This window comes from Liolophura sinensis, chromosome 6 (assembly GCF_032854445.1).
Source record: "Liolophura sinensis isolate JHLJ2023 chromosome 6, CUHK_Ljap_v2, whole genome shotgun sequence".
Lineage (NCBI taxonomy): Eukaryota > Metazoa > Mollusca > Polyplacophora > Chitonida > Chitonidae > Liolophura > Liolophura sinensis.
Genome location: NC_088300.1, coordinates 16,599,779 through 16,617,898, shown reverse-complemented (window position 1 = coordinate 16,617,898; position 18,120 = coordinate 16,599,779). Strand labels below are relative to the sequence as shown.

Below are 18,120 nucleotides of genomic sequence, written 5' to 3'. Positions count from 1 at the left end.
AAAATTTGAAACGCTTAATTCGGTGAAATCTGAGACAGTTCATGAAGTAGTGTAATCAGTATGTATCACAGACAAAAGGTAAACCTAGTATTCGTCGCCACGTAGGGTTTGCCTCTTAATTTGGTGTAGAAAATGAGATAAAGACATAAAATGGATGTGGAGCAGAATGTGCCCACCTCGTAATTTAACATCCAGTGATGTCAGAGAGCACAGTGGTGATATTCGGCCTGTGAACAGGAGCACATTACATGGTGCTTTCCAGTGATGTCACAGAGCACAGTGGTGCTATTCGGCCTGGCCATAAATTACCAATCGTAAGACACCAACACTACCGACACCCTCGTCTCCTGAGTCCTCTGTACCTCTGAAAATGGAAAAATATCACATATCAATGCTGTTCTATGTCTGTGCTGTCCTGTCTCTCAACACTTAGTTGTCTCCCTTGGCACAATATCATCACTGCTCTATTCGAAGCTTCAAGCAGCATCCAGTTAGCCGACACCCATGCTGTTTTCTGGGTTTACATTGTGTCTTGAACTCAAACATATAACATGTTCATCAGTGTTAAACACTTGGTCAGTCGTATCACGTGGGCCCATGCTCTCCATTGTCACTCGGGTTTTAATTTGGCTTACGTGACATTAAGTGTACATGTTTTCCACAGTCTTAGCCTCTGTGGCTTGCACAACATCATCACGTCTTAGTTCTCGGATGGTCAGTTGGTGTGGCATGCACTGCATCATCTGATGTCCGCACCATCCAGTCTTAACACTCGGATGGTCACTGGATATGACGAGCTGTCCATCTGTACACACTGGTATCAACCGGATGGGCTGTTGTGACTAACACATCATCACATGTTCACTCAGCCTGCTGTGGTAACACTCGGATGGTCTGTTGATATGTCCCGCTAACATGTCCATCTGTCCACAGTGTTGGTAGTTGGATAATCTGTTGATGTAGCAAACACAACATGGTAATATGTCCATTCTGCCCACCGTCCAAAATATGACATGCTGCAGCTCCCCAAAATTATCTGCATTCAGTTTTAACATTGGTCAATAATTCGATTGTCCAATGGTCAAATGGGCGGCATCCGTGGCCGGCGTGGCGAGCTGAACGCGCTCAATGCCAACTGCTGCAGGTCCTTGTCTCGCTGTCGCTTAAGCTCTCGTCTATGCTGCACTGTGGAAACAAAACAAATAGCTGGACATACACATTAAGGAATATAAATCTGCCAGGGTGACCGCCAAGACTACACCATAGAGAGTACAATCAGGACAGCAAAGGGAATTTACATTAGTGTCATTTGGCAAATGATTACATGTTGTCAATTTTACTTCAGTCAGGGTTTTATTCTAACTGTTCATGTAAATGCTTAAATAGTAGAAATTTCCACGTCCCCTAACTCCATGGCTTAAGCAGGATTAGTTAAACAATAGAGCAGTGAAGTTTATTGCACATTATTAGACAACATAGGTCTAGAATTACTCTAAAATGCGTTGTCATATTTAACAAAGGGCGACCTTTAGGACCTGGTGGGCGAATGGTGGACACTATCAGTCTCCATTTATATATAGTTCTGTTCTGAACTTTCATGTAAATGACAATGTCTAGAGTAGGAAAAAGGCCTGCGCGTACACACTGTGTATGGAACTGCATGGGGTCTGCTGGTTCACAGGACGGCTACACATACTCCTCTCCGGTCGTACGAGGAAAGGTGTCGGCAACCTGCGAATGGTTGTGTGTTTCCCCCGGAATCTACCTGGGTTCCACTCCTCATAATGCTGGCCTCTGTGGTATAAGTGAAATATTCTTGAGTACGGCGTAAAACACTAATCAAATACATAAGGCGTTGGATAAATGCACAGTTGCAATCAAGGCGCGACTGAGATACATTTTCTGACTAGCGACAACTTATAAAGTACCGTATGGTGTGGTACCCGATTTGAACACTGATTGAATTTCATTCGCCTAAATCATTGCTTGCCACTTTCCGTGATCAATGAAAACTACTTATCTCTGCATGAATCTGTCCTAATTAATTTCACACTTCGTCTATACTTTCATACTTATTCGGTTGTTAGTGTTTATCGTTGTCAAGACCACTGGTCCGTTAAGGCTGAGAACTGGTATGCGAATGTCTGTTTCGAGGTCTAGATTTTAACTGCAAACCAATGTATTCGAATTTTCCCGCAGTTAGTCAAACTGATGAGGGCACTACCGTTGCCGGCCTTGCTTTATGTCAAACTTCACTCTTTGGCAAGTTTAAAAGTAACAACCTTCTTGGTGTTATGCTGTATATACTTAGGTCGGAGTGTGTATATGATATCAATATAAAATAGTCGATCAGTGTTGAAAATGTCTGTTGTCAATAATGTTGAAACTGACCAAAAATCACAACCAAACACACAAAACAAGTGGCAAAAAAAAAAAAAACGACAAAAAAATTGATAGAAATGAAGTCAACAGCAAATAGCCCTCTGCAGCAAACTGATCAAGCCAAGGGGCTTGAGGGGCCTGGTAAAATAAACAGTTTCACGCACGTTCTAAATGTATGGACATTTCATGCAGAAGGTGCGGACTACTGCTATAAGGTGCTAACAGCGTTTAATGAAGTTGGAGCTTAGTTCACATGCAGAGTTTCAGAATAGGAGAGATTTGTCTTCTGCCCCACTACAAATATTGACATTACTAACAAGACAGCTTGTACGTTTTACTGTGTTGTCAGTAACAACGGAAATTTAAAACTTGAAGAAACAAAAGAAAGTAAAAAAAAATAACCTTTACAAGACATACAATCTAAAGATCGATTTTATACTTTCTCAAACTGGTATTACAACAAGCCGTTGAGCATGCAGTGATGCATACTGAGATGGATCGATTCATTTCCATGGCTAATTAGAGCTAGGAGTTCAAATGAGCTAGTCTGTTGTGGAACAGTCGTCCATGGCAACTGACTGCCAATAAAAGCTATATGGGGGTCGGGACAACAACTTAACATTCACTGGTTATCAGAAGGATGTATGAATTTTTATGGCTTTTATGCAGTTCAATCGTATATATAAAGTTGACAGCTCAATTATGTCTCAGTCACGCGGTTTCATTATTTAGTAAGTGTAGATTGCCATTAACAGTGCGTTACAATTCATACTAGATCGCTGTGACTTAAAAAAACACCAATGAAATTAAGTCAATGAACCCAACCACACCAAGGCTTAAAATGATACACACTTGTCTTTTCTAGGACAAGATGTTAAATATGCAAAATGGCATGGTTACGTGAGGTAACAAATGACTCATGCGGCTATTGGCTGCATCAACATCCATGCTTATTACATGGACATAGAGCTTTTTATGTACAGCTACAATCAAAAGAGAGAACGCGCATCTGATATAGTTAATATACTGCTATTTGACCTGGAAATAATTCACTGACTGCGAGATTGAAATTCGATTTGGTATATTTGACATAATGCTTAAACCGCACTGCTACAATAAGAGACCAGATCAAGAAAACTTGCTAAAGAGATGGTTAAACTCCTGAAAAAAATCGACAATAATCACTTAGCTTTAATCCCCGATCCGATCACTTCACTGAGAAACACGAATATTTGCGAATTCTTGTCTTTACTAAGATGAAGATGTCTTCAAAGTTTATGCCCTATGCAGGTGTTTTGGCTTGCTAATACCGTGAGACTGACAGTGAATTCATACACAGTGTCCAAAGGTGAGAATATTTACTGTTATGGTAAATCACTTGCAAACGACATTCTTGTCACTATACATATAGGCTCGACGACGCGATCCTTATGCTGCGCCAGATTTCAGTTTATTCGCCAATGCATCCCGAGATAAACATTTTTCGCAAAGGCTCACCACCGAACAGCCACATCGACAATTCTGAGACAGCAGCTGGCAAGCATGCATGGTGTTTGGAACTACAGGAGTCCAGCCCAGACTGAAACCGTCAGCAAAAGGAAGAGTTAATCACACGACGTCTTGCAGTCTTCGTCTTTAGATAAATGTCCGTCCTGTTTGTTTACCGAGGTTTGCGTAATAATGCTGGGGTGTCTGTTAACATCTAATCCTGTCTAACTGTGTTCGTGAGAAGAAGCAAAACCTGTTGGTGAAACACCAGAACAATATTTCGGAACTTTGATTTTACCTCTCTTTAGGGAAAAAACCCTGCATGCATTCTTAGATCTTTAGATTTAGGATTTCTATTATGAGCCCACCAGACTTGATGGCAAATTTATACCAAAGCTGGCTGACATAACCTGTTTCATAATTGGTTGTTTGTGTAAACATTTCCCACGTCAATAAGTGTATTGAGGTTGGCCCCAAGTCAGTTTGCAATGGTGTCAGCATGACCTTGTCGACGCTGCAAATATTAGACAACCCAACGATCGAGATTTCAAAGCCAGTCGTGCTATCAAGGTTATTTTCAAATAGATGCATTTCAGCCGTGTTTTACTTATCAATACTCTTTAAGCGCCCTGTATTTACATTTTGGGATTTGTTTAGAACCATTGAGCGGAGTCAACTGAATGTAAGCCTGATCTGACGAGAGTAAACAGAATAAGGTGTTTAAGATACCAAAACACCAGCATCGTGGGCGTTAGTGTATACATGCAATCAGGGGAGATATGATGAATACTTGTCAACAGGACGGCCTGCATGCTTTATGGAAGTAGGAAACAACGAACTATTGAATCTCTCCTCCCACATGAGAAACCGCATGCAGGTGAAGTTAGATCGCTGCCAAGTCATATAACGAGAGCTGGACTCGAACAGCTGGTCTCATTGGTCAGGGGTAAGATGTGTAGTTATGCATACACTAAAGCTGAATTCGAACAGCTGGTCTCATTGGTCAGGGGTAAGATGTGTATTTATGCATGCACTGAAGTATCTGGAATTTGGTACATGTACCAGTAGCCTCTTGTTCAGCGTGGAAAGAAGAAATGACAGTCACACAAGAAAAAACCGTGCCTGAATAAACAAATATGTTTTAGGCGCCACTATGCGATGGCAAATAACATGTATCGGTGCATGCAATTGCGACCAAAATGCCAGTCAACGGAAGAAAGGTTGTCTTGTGTTTCTACTTCAGCTAGACGGTTGCCAAGGCTATAAAGATGAAGTGATAGGACTCTACCCTGTTAACCCAGAATCGTTCAAACCCACGCGACCTGGTTAGAAACAACACTCTCTGTTTCTACCGTTATCGTTAGGAACGTGTTTACGTTAATTGTGTACTCAATGTTTCCATTTAGAGTACTTTCCGGTGACTTGCGCGTGACTTGTCATGACGTCATCTGTACTTTCCGGTGACTTGCGCGTGACTTGTCATGACGTCATCTGTAAGTGACTCGTCTGTAATCCGTTTGTGTTCTAATCATCGGATCTCCAGTCATCGCGGCAGTTTCAGCGCTGGACGGCTCCAGATCGCGCCAGTGTTATGGTAACCATGTTTACCTGGGGAAAACACGTCCCGTAATCGCTCGTCAATAATGATGTACTTAAAGACTTCTCCCCGTTTTATTGACGTCTGGAGCAATTTCAGATTTGTCTTGCATCATAAACCAGATGACACAGTCTCATCCTGAGTCTACGGACGACTGTGCAGTGGCCATTTTAGCACAAAACGTTTTACAAGAGGACAGACAACAAACTAATATTTACCCTCAAATATACTGTTATGTTGTGGCATAACATAGGATCGCCATGATGCACTTTGAATCGACCACGCCAATGAAATCAATGCAGCGTTTGCCTATCAAGTTGTAATTAGGCCTACTCACTGAATTACAGCTACTTACTTCCTCATAAGCTGTATGTGCTGTATACGGGTTTAATGCTTGATATTAAAATAGAAATGTCGACAAATCATTAAAAGTATTTTTACAAGTCTATATTTAGCTTAAATACAATATTCTCAGCTATTATGCGTCAAGATGAAGTGCCTTTTGTTAACATACCGCAACCCCACCTCAACCACCCCAAGGATTTAGATTACTTGACCGCAATAGATCGCTGGTTCCGTTGTCTGTGTCATACTTTGATCAACCAAACATGTTTTCTGTGTGAATCACCTACAGTTATTGGGCACCATTTAATGATACTACCTTTGTCAAAACAGTAATATTTGCTTATTTTAAAGCAACATGGCCTCCATGGCCCATCGGTGACCCTTGTATTGTCGCGTATAGAGACGACTTTGTTCTTTCAGCTCACGACTGACATTATATTATATTACAGCACAATAGGCATACTTGTCTTAACTCCACTGTCCTGTATCTTTGGCCTATTGCCAGGTGTGGCAATAATTACCGACAACAGACAGGTTCTTTCACATAACGCTAGAGACACATTCCTGACTATGGAAATGACCGCAACATTTAAATTAGAAGACGTCATCACCCAAATGGGATTTATTCATTTATTTATTTAATTGTTGTTTAGGGTCAAACTCAAGAATTGTTTACGCATGGGTGAAACCGGAGTACTCGGCCACAGCCATATATTTTTGCAAAGATTTCAAAGTACTTACCCACGTGTGACGTACAGATATGCATACCACACAGCAACACCCCTATATATCATCTAGAAGGACCTATGTTTATTTTTTCGTATTGGTAATTTCGTATTTGAATTGGTAAATTCGTACTTGAATTTATTTTGCCTCAAACAGAACCGCATCTTCAAATGAAATGTCAAACCAGTAATGACCAAACATTGTGCACTGCAAGACGACAAATGCTTTTCTGCAGTATTTAAATTATGATCCGGGTCTGTCTCATGAAGTTTTACCCGGCTAAACGTGTCAAAAGTTCACTTATGTAGAATTTCAAAATTCTGCTATTCAATGTAACACTGTCTTACAGAGGGCGTCAAAATTTTCGTTTGCAAACATTTTTGTTTTCACAACTATACCTGACGTAATCTAAGGCTCACTCGCTCGTTTGCAAACATTTTTGTTTTCACAACCATGCCTGACGTAAACTAAGGCTCACTGGCTCGTTTGCAAACATTTTGGTTTTCACAACTATACCTGACATAAACTGAGACTCACTAGCTCGTTTGCAAACATATTTGCATTCACAACTATACCTTACGTAAACTAAGGCTCACTCGCTCGTTTGCAACATTTTTGTTTTCACAACTATATCTGGCGTAAATGACTTTATTTTGTCGTAATTTCGTTTTACACATTCAGGAGGGAAGTAACTTACGTGCAAGTAGGACCATCCTGATTCCCCATGCCACACTCCAGAACCAACCAACGAGGAAGAGAGGGATTGTGAACAGCTGAGCCACGCCCACCCACACGTTCACGCAAAATGTCACTATCACGTGATCATCCTTCGTTGGCACCCGGGCTTTTCCGCAGCAGAATATAGAGAAACCACTAATTATCGTACCTGGAGAAAAATCGGAATGATTATGTTTATTCATTCAGCATATTGCATATAGTGAACTGGATATCAATAAAGAATAAAAGTTTGTCACGAGTAATGTAATGCCTGACCCCTGAATATCCATCTACACATACCCACCCAGACCCTGAATATCCATCTACACATATCCACCCAGACCCTGAATATCCATCCACACATAGATCCACCCAGACCCTGAATATCAATCTACACATATCCACCCAGACGCTGAATATCCATCTACACATACCCACCCAGACCCTGAATATCCATCCACACATAGATCCACCCAGACCCTGAATATCCATCTACACATACCCACCCAGACCCTGAATATCCATCTACACATACCCACCCAGACCCTGAATATCCATCCACACATAGATCCACCCAGACCCTGAATATCCATCTACACATATCCACCCATACCCTGAATATCCATCCACACATAGATAAACCCAGACCCTGAATATCAATCCACACATGTCCACCAAGACCATGAATATCCATCCACGCATAGATCCACCCACACCCTTAATGCTCACACTATATATTCTATTTTGAAATCATGTTCTACCTTGTTTTACTTGAAAAGGTGATCAGTTCCTTGTCCGCCGCAGAAAAAAACCCATCTTGATTCAGCAAAATTTGTGCCTATCTGGCAGAAAGGTTTCTCTGACACTAGAGCCAGACAATTTTTCCAGACGACACTTGATTGACGCGTGTCACACAGGTGCATCGCGCGCTCTACTCATGACACCTGACAGGTGTGTGCAGTGTGGGTCACCGGAACGTGCGTTTTTCAGACTAAGTTTTCATTTTAACCCTGTGTACAGACTTCTTCAGCTATGACCTTAAAATGTGGTCAGTATATTAACAAAATCATGCCATTTATATATATATATATATATATATATATATATATATATATATATATATATATATATATATATATATATATATATATATATATATATATATATATATATATATATACCACACACAAATAAAGGTATACGCAACACTATGGAACAGCTCACTTTATCGCCTGTAGGGGGCAGGGCCAAACTTATCCCAATGTTAACATGCCTATTACCTCAGCTGAATATCACTCACTGAGTTTGCCTAAAATGTATCATCTATTTTGTTGAGAAGGAATGTTGAGAATTAAAATATACCTTCGATCACACTTGCACTATAACTGTTGTGATAGATAGGAGTTAAGAGATTAAAGAGAAAACAAACTCTTTGCGGGCATTAGTAAGATATTATTATTATTATAATTTTTTTTTGCTTCTGACAATTTAGTTGCCAATGAAGCTCAATCCTTGCTGTGAAAAACAGCTGCACATAAATCACTCGATAAATCAGACAATGTCTCCATGCGACCGAATTCATCAGGTACATTATATATAATTTTGAAAACGTTAGGATATATCTCTAAATTCGTATGACCTGGGCCACTATAAATCATTATAGAGAAGTCTTGATCGCCGTGGTCATGATGCGTGGTAAGCACACACTGACCATCTCCGTAATGCAACGAAAAACCGTTCGATAATGTCATACTATATAGCCCAGTCAAAATAGGAAGCCCTGTCAAAATGTCCACTTATTAGTTTGCTTATATTGTTTGGTTAAAGTTCCGACAGTTTCTCTTCGCCGGCAATCGTGTGGACATGAATCAGAACTTTGAGTCTGAGTATGACAGGAGGAAATGTGTAAACGGTGTTCATAAATTGGCTCTGTAGGGCTTATCTAGAGAAATGGCCACCATTATTCATAGATGTGAATCGGGGAATTTGCCGGGCACAGAAATTAAGGCAAATAGTCAACACGGACCAGCGTGTAAAAGATAGCCATAAATGGGTATAGTAATGATTGACTGGCCACATCTACGGAACTGTAAGTAAATCCGGGACGACATTGTTCAATCTATTTAGTTGGGGAGATCTAAGGGGAGTGTAGCGGTTATTAGCCATAATCCGTGTACAGCCTTCAGTAAAAGGCCTTCCTCCACGCCATTTACAGTGGTTGCGTGACGTATAAATGCCACAACCATTGCTGCGTGCTGAAATGCCGGCGACATAAGTTCGGTTAATCTATCTCCAATTGATTACCAATTAATACTGTGTCACAATCTTCTAATAAGCAGGGCTTTATACGCTTAATGGCCTGTTGTTTATTTATGACGTAACTCAATATACAGCCTTGTTTACCTATTGTTTCAAGCAGATGGATGATCAAACAAGCATGCATGCAATACAGCTATTGCCAGATTCGTTTTTTCAAATTGGCTCTGATCATTTCATTTCTAGTTCGATTAAATGTCGATCTGGTGAAATGCAAATAACCGCGTTCATTGAAAGCTTAGACGCCGGTTGGATCGCCATGCTTCATCCGACAAAATACACAGCGTCTGTGTAAATATCATGGCCGCCAACTCTCATTAACAATTAAGATTCGTGAAGGAGTGACTGTCAACAGAATGTAAGTATTGACGGCTTTGTCAATCGATCAGCTTTCTGAATTGTTTGCCAAACATGATCGGATCAGGATAGACCAGAAACCAAATTAAAGCATTACGGTATACGAGAGCCTAGACTAAAGATTCTCTCCTGTCACGATCTCTCCTATCAATGTTATACAATAGATCAGTAAGCGCCTAAGACATATCGGATATCATATCGCACACATGCAGTGTTAGTACAGGTCAATGGTCACTTCAACTGAAGCTATCCCATGTCTTCTTGCGACATACAGGGGTAATTTGGATTCGCCATATTTCATAATAGCAAGCAATTTAGTTTTTTTTTCGATTTTTCAGCTCGTATTTATTTGAATTCAAATCAGGGCAATCTAGGATGCTAACCATCAGGTTTTGTGTCTCTATTTCGAAAGGTTATTTGATGGAACACATTGTTTTCCCCAATCACAATATTCAAAGTGCTTTGTCCCTGTTTGTAGTTAACCCCGGATGTGACGTAAAACTGTCGAAGGCTCCATGGTACCCATTCAATGATATAGAGGTTGTCTTCTGTCGACAGAGTGAAAGTTCATAAGCCTTATTTCCCTTGAAGTGCTCATAAAGTTTGACAATAGCAGCTGCCACGCCACTGTGTAGAGCGACTTCTAGAAGCAAGAGGGATGGCAAACACAGAAAACAAATGGTTGGCAGGTTTACACGAAGGTAGCTCGTTTCTTGTTCACGTAGGCCTAGGGTGTGGCTTGGTTGGCCGAGATAGCTACTCTTCCTGTAAGCATCGAGTTACATTTTGTCCTTTGTTGTACGTATGATATAAGGTAAAGGTTAAAACAGTATTTCAAGATGGACTCAACACCTTGAATCTATCATATTTTCACTTAACTGGCTTGGTCTTCTCCTGTGAGTTATATGGTGTATTGCTTAAATTATATAATGTTCTTATATAGACGCTGGACCACCGTCTATTAGGCCTTGTGTTTATTCCTTTTCCAAATCTATCATATGGAGAATTGTGTACAGACGTGAGGTCTGGCTACACGCCAGTATGGTAGTAAAATGTACGCCTATACATGGGAGTATATCTGTTTCCATTCCCATTGTTGTTAATGTACTTCACTGATGTTTTGCGCCTCGGGCGAATTGCCACCCGTAATTACAATACATTTATCGCACGCCATAGGTTGTCATATGCCAGAAACCTGATAGCACTAATGTCATTTTGCATTTTAGACCGTTTATGGAGCGGTGCAACACTTCGCTATGCCATGAACAGTTAATCTTTCATGAGAAGTATACACAGACTGATCAGCCTTTAGTGGAACTATCGTAAAAAATTAACATGATCAATACTTTCGTGTGTTTACCCTTACATAACATAATAAGGGGAGAATGAAAAAAAAATTAAAAAAAAACAGAAACCATTAAAGTGTAAAATGTAATAAAACCCGAACTAAAAAAATAAACATAATCCTATAAAATATAAAATAAAATATCCACATGTTGGCATATTGGCATAAGACAAAGTAACTTGAAAAGACCCACCCAGTAGTAAACTTGAGCAGTGAAAAGGCTGTTTTCTCAGATTGAGCAAAGACGTTTATTCAGGGTAATCTGTGGGAAAAGTGTTTTTTAGTTCGAGCAGTACACAAGATGTTTCTCTGTTTAATGGTCAGTGAGAAATGTATTCCTCCGTGGAGCAGTAAAAGACATTTTTCAGGTTAATCAGCGTGAAACGTATTTCTTAGACTGAGCAATATACAGGGGGTTTCTCAAGTTAATCAGTGAGAAACGTCTTTCTCAGATTGAGCAGTATATAGGGCGTTTCTCAGGTTATTCAGTGAGAAACGTCTGTCTCAGACTGAGCAGTACACAAGACATTTCTCAAATTGTTCAAAATGATTAACCCGATTGGTTAAAAAACAACAATGTAAACTTCTACGTGAAGTGTCTGAAAATAACCACACCCGTCTTTCCCTTTAATAAATGAACTGATACCCGTAAAAATGGGATTTGGAATAGGCAGAATGGACCGTTTACTTCCTGGGGCTATATGCACTACAAAAAAAATCGATGGTTTTCACAAAAATAACAACTTTAACAGGAAATGTTAATTGTGATAAATATTGTACATGTAGGTAATAACCATGCCCTTTTCCAAACTACCAGCTATGTAGTAATACACATATAAGTCTTAAAAATAAGAGCAAGGCTACAGTTCATTATCTGGAAGAACAGCCAAAAATGTTTTAATCATGGCGATCGATTCTGATGAAAGTATTCCAAATCGTATAACAAAAAAACCCCACTAACATAACTGCAACTATATGCATTTTTTCCTTATAAACTTCGCAGAAGTAAGCAGAAGTGCAAGTTTACTTACCGGATCCTGGTAGAAGTATATTCGTGATCAAACATGTCACGGCCAGGCCTACAGGTAAGTAAGGTATAGCCAGTCGGATTAAAGCATCGTCTGTATACACGACAGATTTGGTCTTCTCTTCTTCGTTGTTGTTAACCGGAAGGACGGTCGGGGTGGGGACACGGTAATCCACGGAACGCCTGGACAGAGAATCCATCGAGACGAAAGTAGAGTCTCTTGGGGGACCGTCTGACAGTTTATCCCCGTCCGAATCCCCGTGTGCCGTGCCAGGCAACACGAGAGTGGACTTACGAGTCCTAGAAGCATTGAGACCATCGTTTGACGCCTCCGGACTCTTACCTGTTTCTTCACCACCGTCATCTCTCGACGACTGGATCTGTCCCGGAAGAAGAGCCTTTGTGTTCAGTTTCCCCCAAGCAAACGCTGGTTTGGTGTCCTTGTTTGGCTTTGCATCAACGGATTTTGGATAAACTTTTCCTGGAGATGCCGTTTTCTTTGTTTCCTCTTTGGCAGCTGTCCCGTTTAGGTCAGCACGTGGCGTTCCGGAGGCGGTTGACTTGTCCATGCCACCTTGTCCCTTCCCCTCTGAAGCCATACTCTATGAACACGAACCGTTCATCGGCATTTATCTGTCTTGCTCTTGATCAATATAACCACCAGTGTTCACCAGAGAATTAGCCACAGTAGCCTCCTCCATCCGAAACTAAATAAGATCGAAGGCGAGTTCAGAGTCTAATCGACAAATTGTCTGATGAAAGTAAGGCAAAACGGTATTGTGGTCATCCTTGGTAGACAAACGCCAAGCAAACATCAGCCCTCAGTGAAACTGGTCAGTTGGTGCCCATTGAGGATTTTCACCGCAAAATTAACATCCGGCCTACATGTTCGTTGAATAATAACTGACCTTGGTTGAAGAATCATTAACAAAAGAGATCAATATGGGTAAATCTGTAAGTAAGACAGAATCGTGCTTGTAAATGTACATAAAACGACGTTTGTTGATAAAGGCGGCTGACTATTTACCCTCCTGATTTGTCCATCCGTCCATGGTTCGCAGGTGAACCCTGTGAAGGGATGGTCACCACTGATTACAGGTAAACTATGATCAGGACCGGAGAGAGCTGATCCTCAACCGATCGCGAGGCCAGGCTAATGAAACCTGTTTCCCGCTGATATGATCGCTTTTCCGGAGCTGTTCGTCAGCGCGATGCGTAGCGGCTTGTATCTTCATCTATCTGGAAGCACCGGGCTGCATGCCCGCACTACCTGTCTCCCGTCGCCAGGTGATGATGTCCAATCAGTCCGTGAATAAGCTGATAATCCCAAAGAGAAAGGCTAAACGTGCACTAGCAATCGAAAATTAATCGATTTAAAGTGTTCATATAGACTAGTTTCGGGTTTATGGTCTTTGAGTGACAGGAAGATTGGATAGAGACATCTACAACAGGCAGAGTAATTTTCTTGATAGTAAATCTCAGAATGGTTCAAGGCGTATGTACCTTTTAACTGACTATTTTGTCGTTAGAATAACAGGCCCCTAACATTTACTGGATCCCGATTCATAATAATCGTATGAGAATAGTATCGACCATCACCGGAGTTATCGTAGAAATACACGAACATAACCAAGACCATGTGTCCACCTAATTGGTCCCGAAACGAAGAAGTGCAAATCGTAGAAACTGTAATTTTTCCCCTATGACGAAGAGCACTCGTAATCCAGTGTCATACAGATGTACCCCCGTGTGTTTTGGCCCCTAGCAGTCTGGCCTTAACTTCGGTTTAACACGGATGTATTATATATGGCACCGTTAGGTAGAGTTACTACAGACACACTAGAATCTAACTTTTAACCTTGGGAGTGGTATTTTTAATTAACCCCGTTTGAGGGCAGTCGGTCAATATTCACCAGCTGAGCCTGACACATTATAAGGGTGAATTTATTATGATAAGAGTAATCAATCGGCTCAAAAACGCACTATTTTAACCAATGAACAAGCACTCTTGTAGAGTTGTTTTGAGCAGCGAGTTGTTGGCATCAATACAAACACAGGTATACTAAAAAACAAGCGATGGACATATCATCGATTCTTTTTTATAAGATGGTGCCGTTTACGTGCAAAAGTCGACATCTGGTCAGTCGTATATAGCGTTGGATGTAGATTAGATTTCCGCAGGACATGGTCAACAAGGACCAAGATAACCAAACATTTAATGTAATCGAGGTCCCAAGTCAGAAAAATTCCTTCACTTGTTTTTCCTACAAGTTTCTCAAAAAATTTCCGGTATGGACCCTCGTACATGCTTGAAGAACACGGCATGTTCTGTTGTTAGAAAGCCATGTTATGTCAGCGTGTGTTACACCCTCTTTCCCTTCCACAGATACAGTAGTTTGCCGGTGCTATAGCATGCATTGTAGGATAAGCGGAATCCGTGTGGAGCAGTACATCGAGATCAAACGCTACAAGCAACGCAAGTTCCCTCGCAACGTTTGTGGAGCGTGTCTCCGTATATTGATGTATTATTCAACACGTAAGTACATCATCAAAGTGTACCTGCGCTTTCCAACCTTTTAAATAAACCCACTTAGGTGTAATGATGGGAAACAATACCTCTTTCACAAGCCAATGAATAAACAGGTCTTTGTAAGATGTATGCACACAGTACAACCACGGTTGTGGAAAAGGGACATGGTTAACTTTATTCATACCGAACAGTTGTGAATAACATGAAGAATTCTAAAAGCAATGCTTCATATCTTTCGATTATGATTTGAAGTTGCTTAGGTAACGAATGGCATTAAATGGAGTGAAGTTATCTGAACTTGAGACCCGTTTGCCCTCTTGGTATCCGTGTTAGATTATGGACAAAGCCTAAACGTGTACATGCACGTCATTTACCATTTTACACACAGATATTTAAACACATTTTTTTAAACCTGGTAGCCTCTTCTTTAACAATCATGAGCTGTAATTTTGGACAAGAGCTTTGACCGCTTTGACGACACCAAACCAAGTACTTCCACATCTATTCGAACTTTTCAAATTCTGTATGTTCTTGCTAATGTTATTCAAAAAGTACAACGTACACAAAACCTTCAGTTAAACCTAACTAAACAGCATTATGCAGCATGGCTATTAAATGCTAACATCACGATTGTTACAGCGACCAGCAAATCAAACACACCTACAATGCAGCACAGACACCGTTATCAGGGCGTTATCAACACGTTTTATTGTGAAGCAAATGACTGGAATGTATTGCATCTGTGCGCAGATGGCTCTTTTCATTGACTTCCTGGACGATCAAACACTATCCTGGCTGACACTGTGCAACCGTCAATAAATAATGTTTAGTCTCTTTGATGGCATCAAAGCCAACCCTTTGCCAGCACAGGCAATCACACGGGAAGCCCATTGTTGTTCCCCGCAGTCCCACTTTTGGATCATGTGGGTAGAGTGTGTAATGGGCGTTGGCCGAGTCAGTTGTTAGTAGACCCAAGAGGCCTGAAATCGACACTTCATCACCGGCAAACAAGGCGAGGTCCCCTCAAAGAGACCAATAACTACAATTCAGCATCTCTTGTATTTGGGAATATAAATAGCAGTCATTAATTACTTACATGTATAAAGAAAAGTATACACGTAAACACAAAATGTGACCTAATTAAACACAGATATTATTATCGGAGTGTTTGCAAGGTTAACAATACGTGTGGGTTGTCATGTCTATGGGCAGACTGTTAGATTAGCTCTACACCTTCGCTAATATTCTACCCTGTAGTAACAGCGAAGGTGAAGAGGTATACAAAGCTATAGATAGATGTACATTCACTACCATGTACAACCTGTACAGACCTACATGTGTTGGCGCACTTCAGGGTGTGCACTCAAAACAAAATAACCTCTATGTACACCCACGTTAAAACAACCAGTATGTTGTATGTAAAATGCAACAAAACAAATTGTATAATGTACAGTTGTAATAAGCAGTAATGACAAAGAGATTTACAGCCCTTACAAACAGGTTTCGTAGCTTGTCAAGGGCTTTGTGGCCGATGTGTTTGGTACTAAGAAATGTACAATTCATCTAAAGCAGCAGAAGAAACAGAATATATATAGCCTTGGGCAACGGCGGGGATATGGAAATCAATGTATAAACAGCCCAAGATGCAAAAACCTTACGGACAACCAGCAGGCATGCACACACCTTAAGAACAGCCTGTATGGATGCAGAGCCCTTATGAACAGGCTGCATGGCTGCAGAGCCCTATGAACAGGCTGTATGGATGTACAGCCCCTATGAACAGACTGTATGGATGCACAGCCCCTATGAACAGGCTGTATGGATGCACAGCCTATAGGGACGCACAGCCCCTAAGAAAAGACTGTGGGGATTAAAAGCGCCTATGAACAACTTGTGGGGATGAACAACCTGTGGGGAGGAACAGCCTGTAAAAATGCACAGCCCCTATGAAGACCCTGATGGGATGTTCATCTCTTGTAAACAGACTGTAGGGATGCACACCCTCTATAAATAGCCTATCGGGAAGCACGGCCCCTATGAACAGCCTGTGGGTAGGAGCAGCAATTATGAACAGCCTGTAGGGATGTACAGCCTGTAAGTATGCATAGTTACTGGTGACAGCCTGCAGGGAAGTGTAGCCCTGTGGACAGTCTGTGGGGAAGTGTAGTTCCTGTGGACAGCCTGTAGGGGTGCACAGTCCCTTTAAACAGCCTGCAGGGATGTGCAGGCCCTGTGAACAACCTGTAGGGATGCACAGCCCCTCTGAATAGCCTGTAGGGATGCACAGTCCCTTTAAACAGCCTGTAGGGATGTGCAGACCCTCTGGACAACCTGTTGGGATGCACAGCCCATCCGAACAACCTGTAGGGATGCACAGCCCCTCTAAACAGCCTGTGCAGCCCCTCTGAACAGCCTGTTGGGATGTGCAGCCCCTCTGAACAGCCTGTAGGGATGTGCAGCCCCTTTGAACAACCTGCAGGGATGCACAGTCCCTTTGAACAACCTGTAGGAATGCACAGTCCCTTTAAACAGCCTGTAGGGATGTGCAGACCCTCTGAACAACCTGTAGAGATACACAGCCCCTCTGAACAGCCTGTAGGAATGCACAGCCCCTCTGAACAACCTGTAGGGATGTGCAGACCCTATGGACAGGCTGTAGGGATGTGCATGCACAGCCACCATGAACAGCTTGGAGGAATGCAGGAACACACACGACTGGTTGAGTGTAGAATGATTTGTTATATCTTCAAGGTTAGGAACTTTTGCATGAAACATGTTAAACTGCTTTGTAAATAAACGTGTTTCAAAGAGGCAGTTTTGGTACAAGCCATGTAAATGCTAAGGCGTTCCAAGCCAAGAGGTGACAACCATGTTGTAAAATGGACTACTAAATGCTTAGACATACGGTGTGACATTTGAAAACCTTCATGAAAACTCAAAAGAAAAACAAATACACACACTGTAAGTTGTTATTGGATTAAAAAAAAGAAATACAATAAAACTTCCATCTACATGGAAATTAGTTTAGTGATGCATTTCAGCTATCTTCTAGGAAACAACACTAAAATTTAAAAAAAAATATTGCAAAATAAATAATTGCTAATTGCAGTGACAGATGAATGAGAAATATTGCCAGGTATTTCATTACACTTGGCAGATTATTTATATACATGTTATCATCTGCTTTATACACTATACTGTGCATGAGCTGACTGGAAGCGCCATCAAATAAATGAAAGGATGAATAACATTGGTTCCAAACAGTAGGATGTACACTATGCAACCTTTTC

The 18,120-nt window shown here is 41.2% G+C and overlaps 1 protein-coding gene across 1 annotated transcript; it reads right to left on the bottom strand.

The window, feature by feature from the left end:
- Positions 1–27: 27 nt before the first annotated feature.
- Positions 28–13,296, bottom strand: LOC135469003 (uncharacterized). The gene is made up of 3 exons (XM_064747516.1): positions 12,305–13,296; positions 7,236–7,424; positions 28–1,185 (listed from the first exon to the last, which is right to left on the bottom strand). Exons 1-3 carry the CDS (start codon positions 12,897–12,899, stop codon positions 1,082–1,084), a joined length of 888 nt encoding a protein of 295 aa, XP_064603586.1. The 5' UTR covers positions 12,900–13,296; the 3' UTR covers positions 28–1,081.
- Between the last annotated feature and the right edge of the window lie 4,824 nt (positions 13,297–18,120).

What these genes read in the sequence shown, in the direction of transcription:
- LOC135469003 (XM_064747516.1), bottom strand. Translation starts at nt 12,899, where the DNA reads ATGGCTTCAGAGGGGAAGGGACAAGGTGGCATGGACAAGTCAACCGCC. An exon ending in TATACTTCTACCAGGATCCG is followed by an intron (nt 7,425 to 12,304) that starts GTAAGTAAACTT and finishes ATTTTTCTCCAG; the next exon opens with GTACGATAATTAGTGGTTTC. An exon ending in CAGGATGGTCCTACTTGCAC is followed by an intron (nt 1,186 to 7,235) that starts GTAAGTTACTTC and finishes TTGTTTCCACAG; the next exon opens with TGCAGCATAGACGAGAGCTT.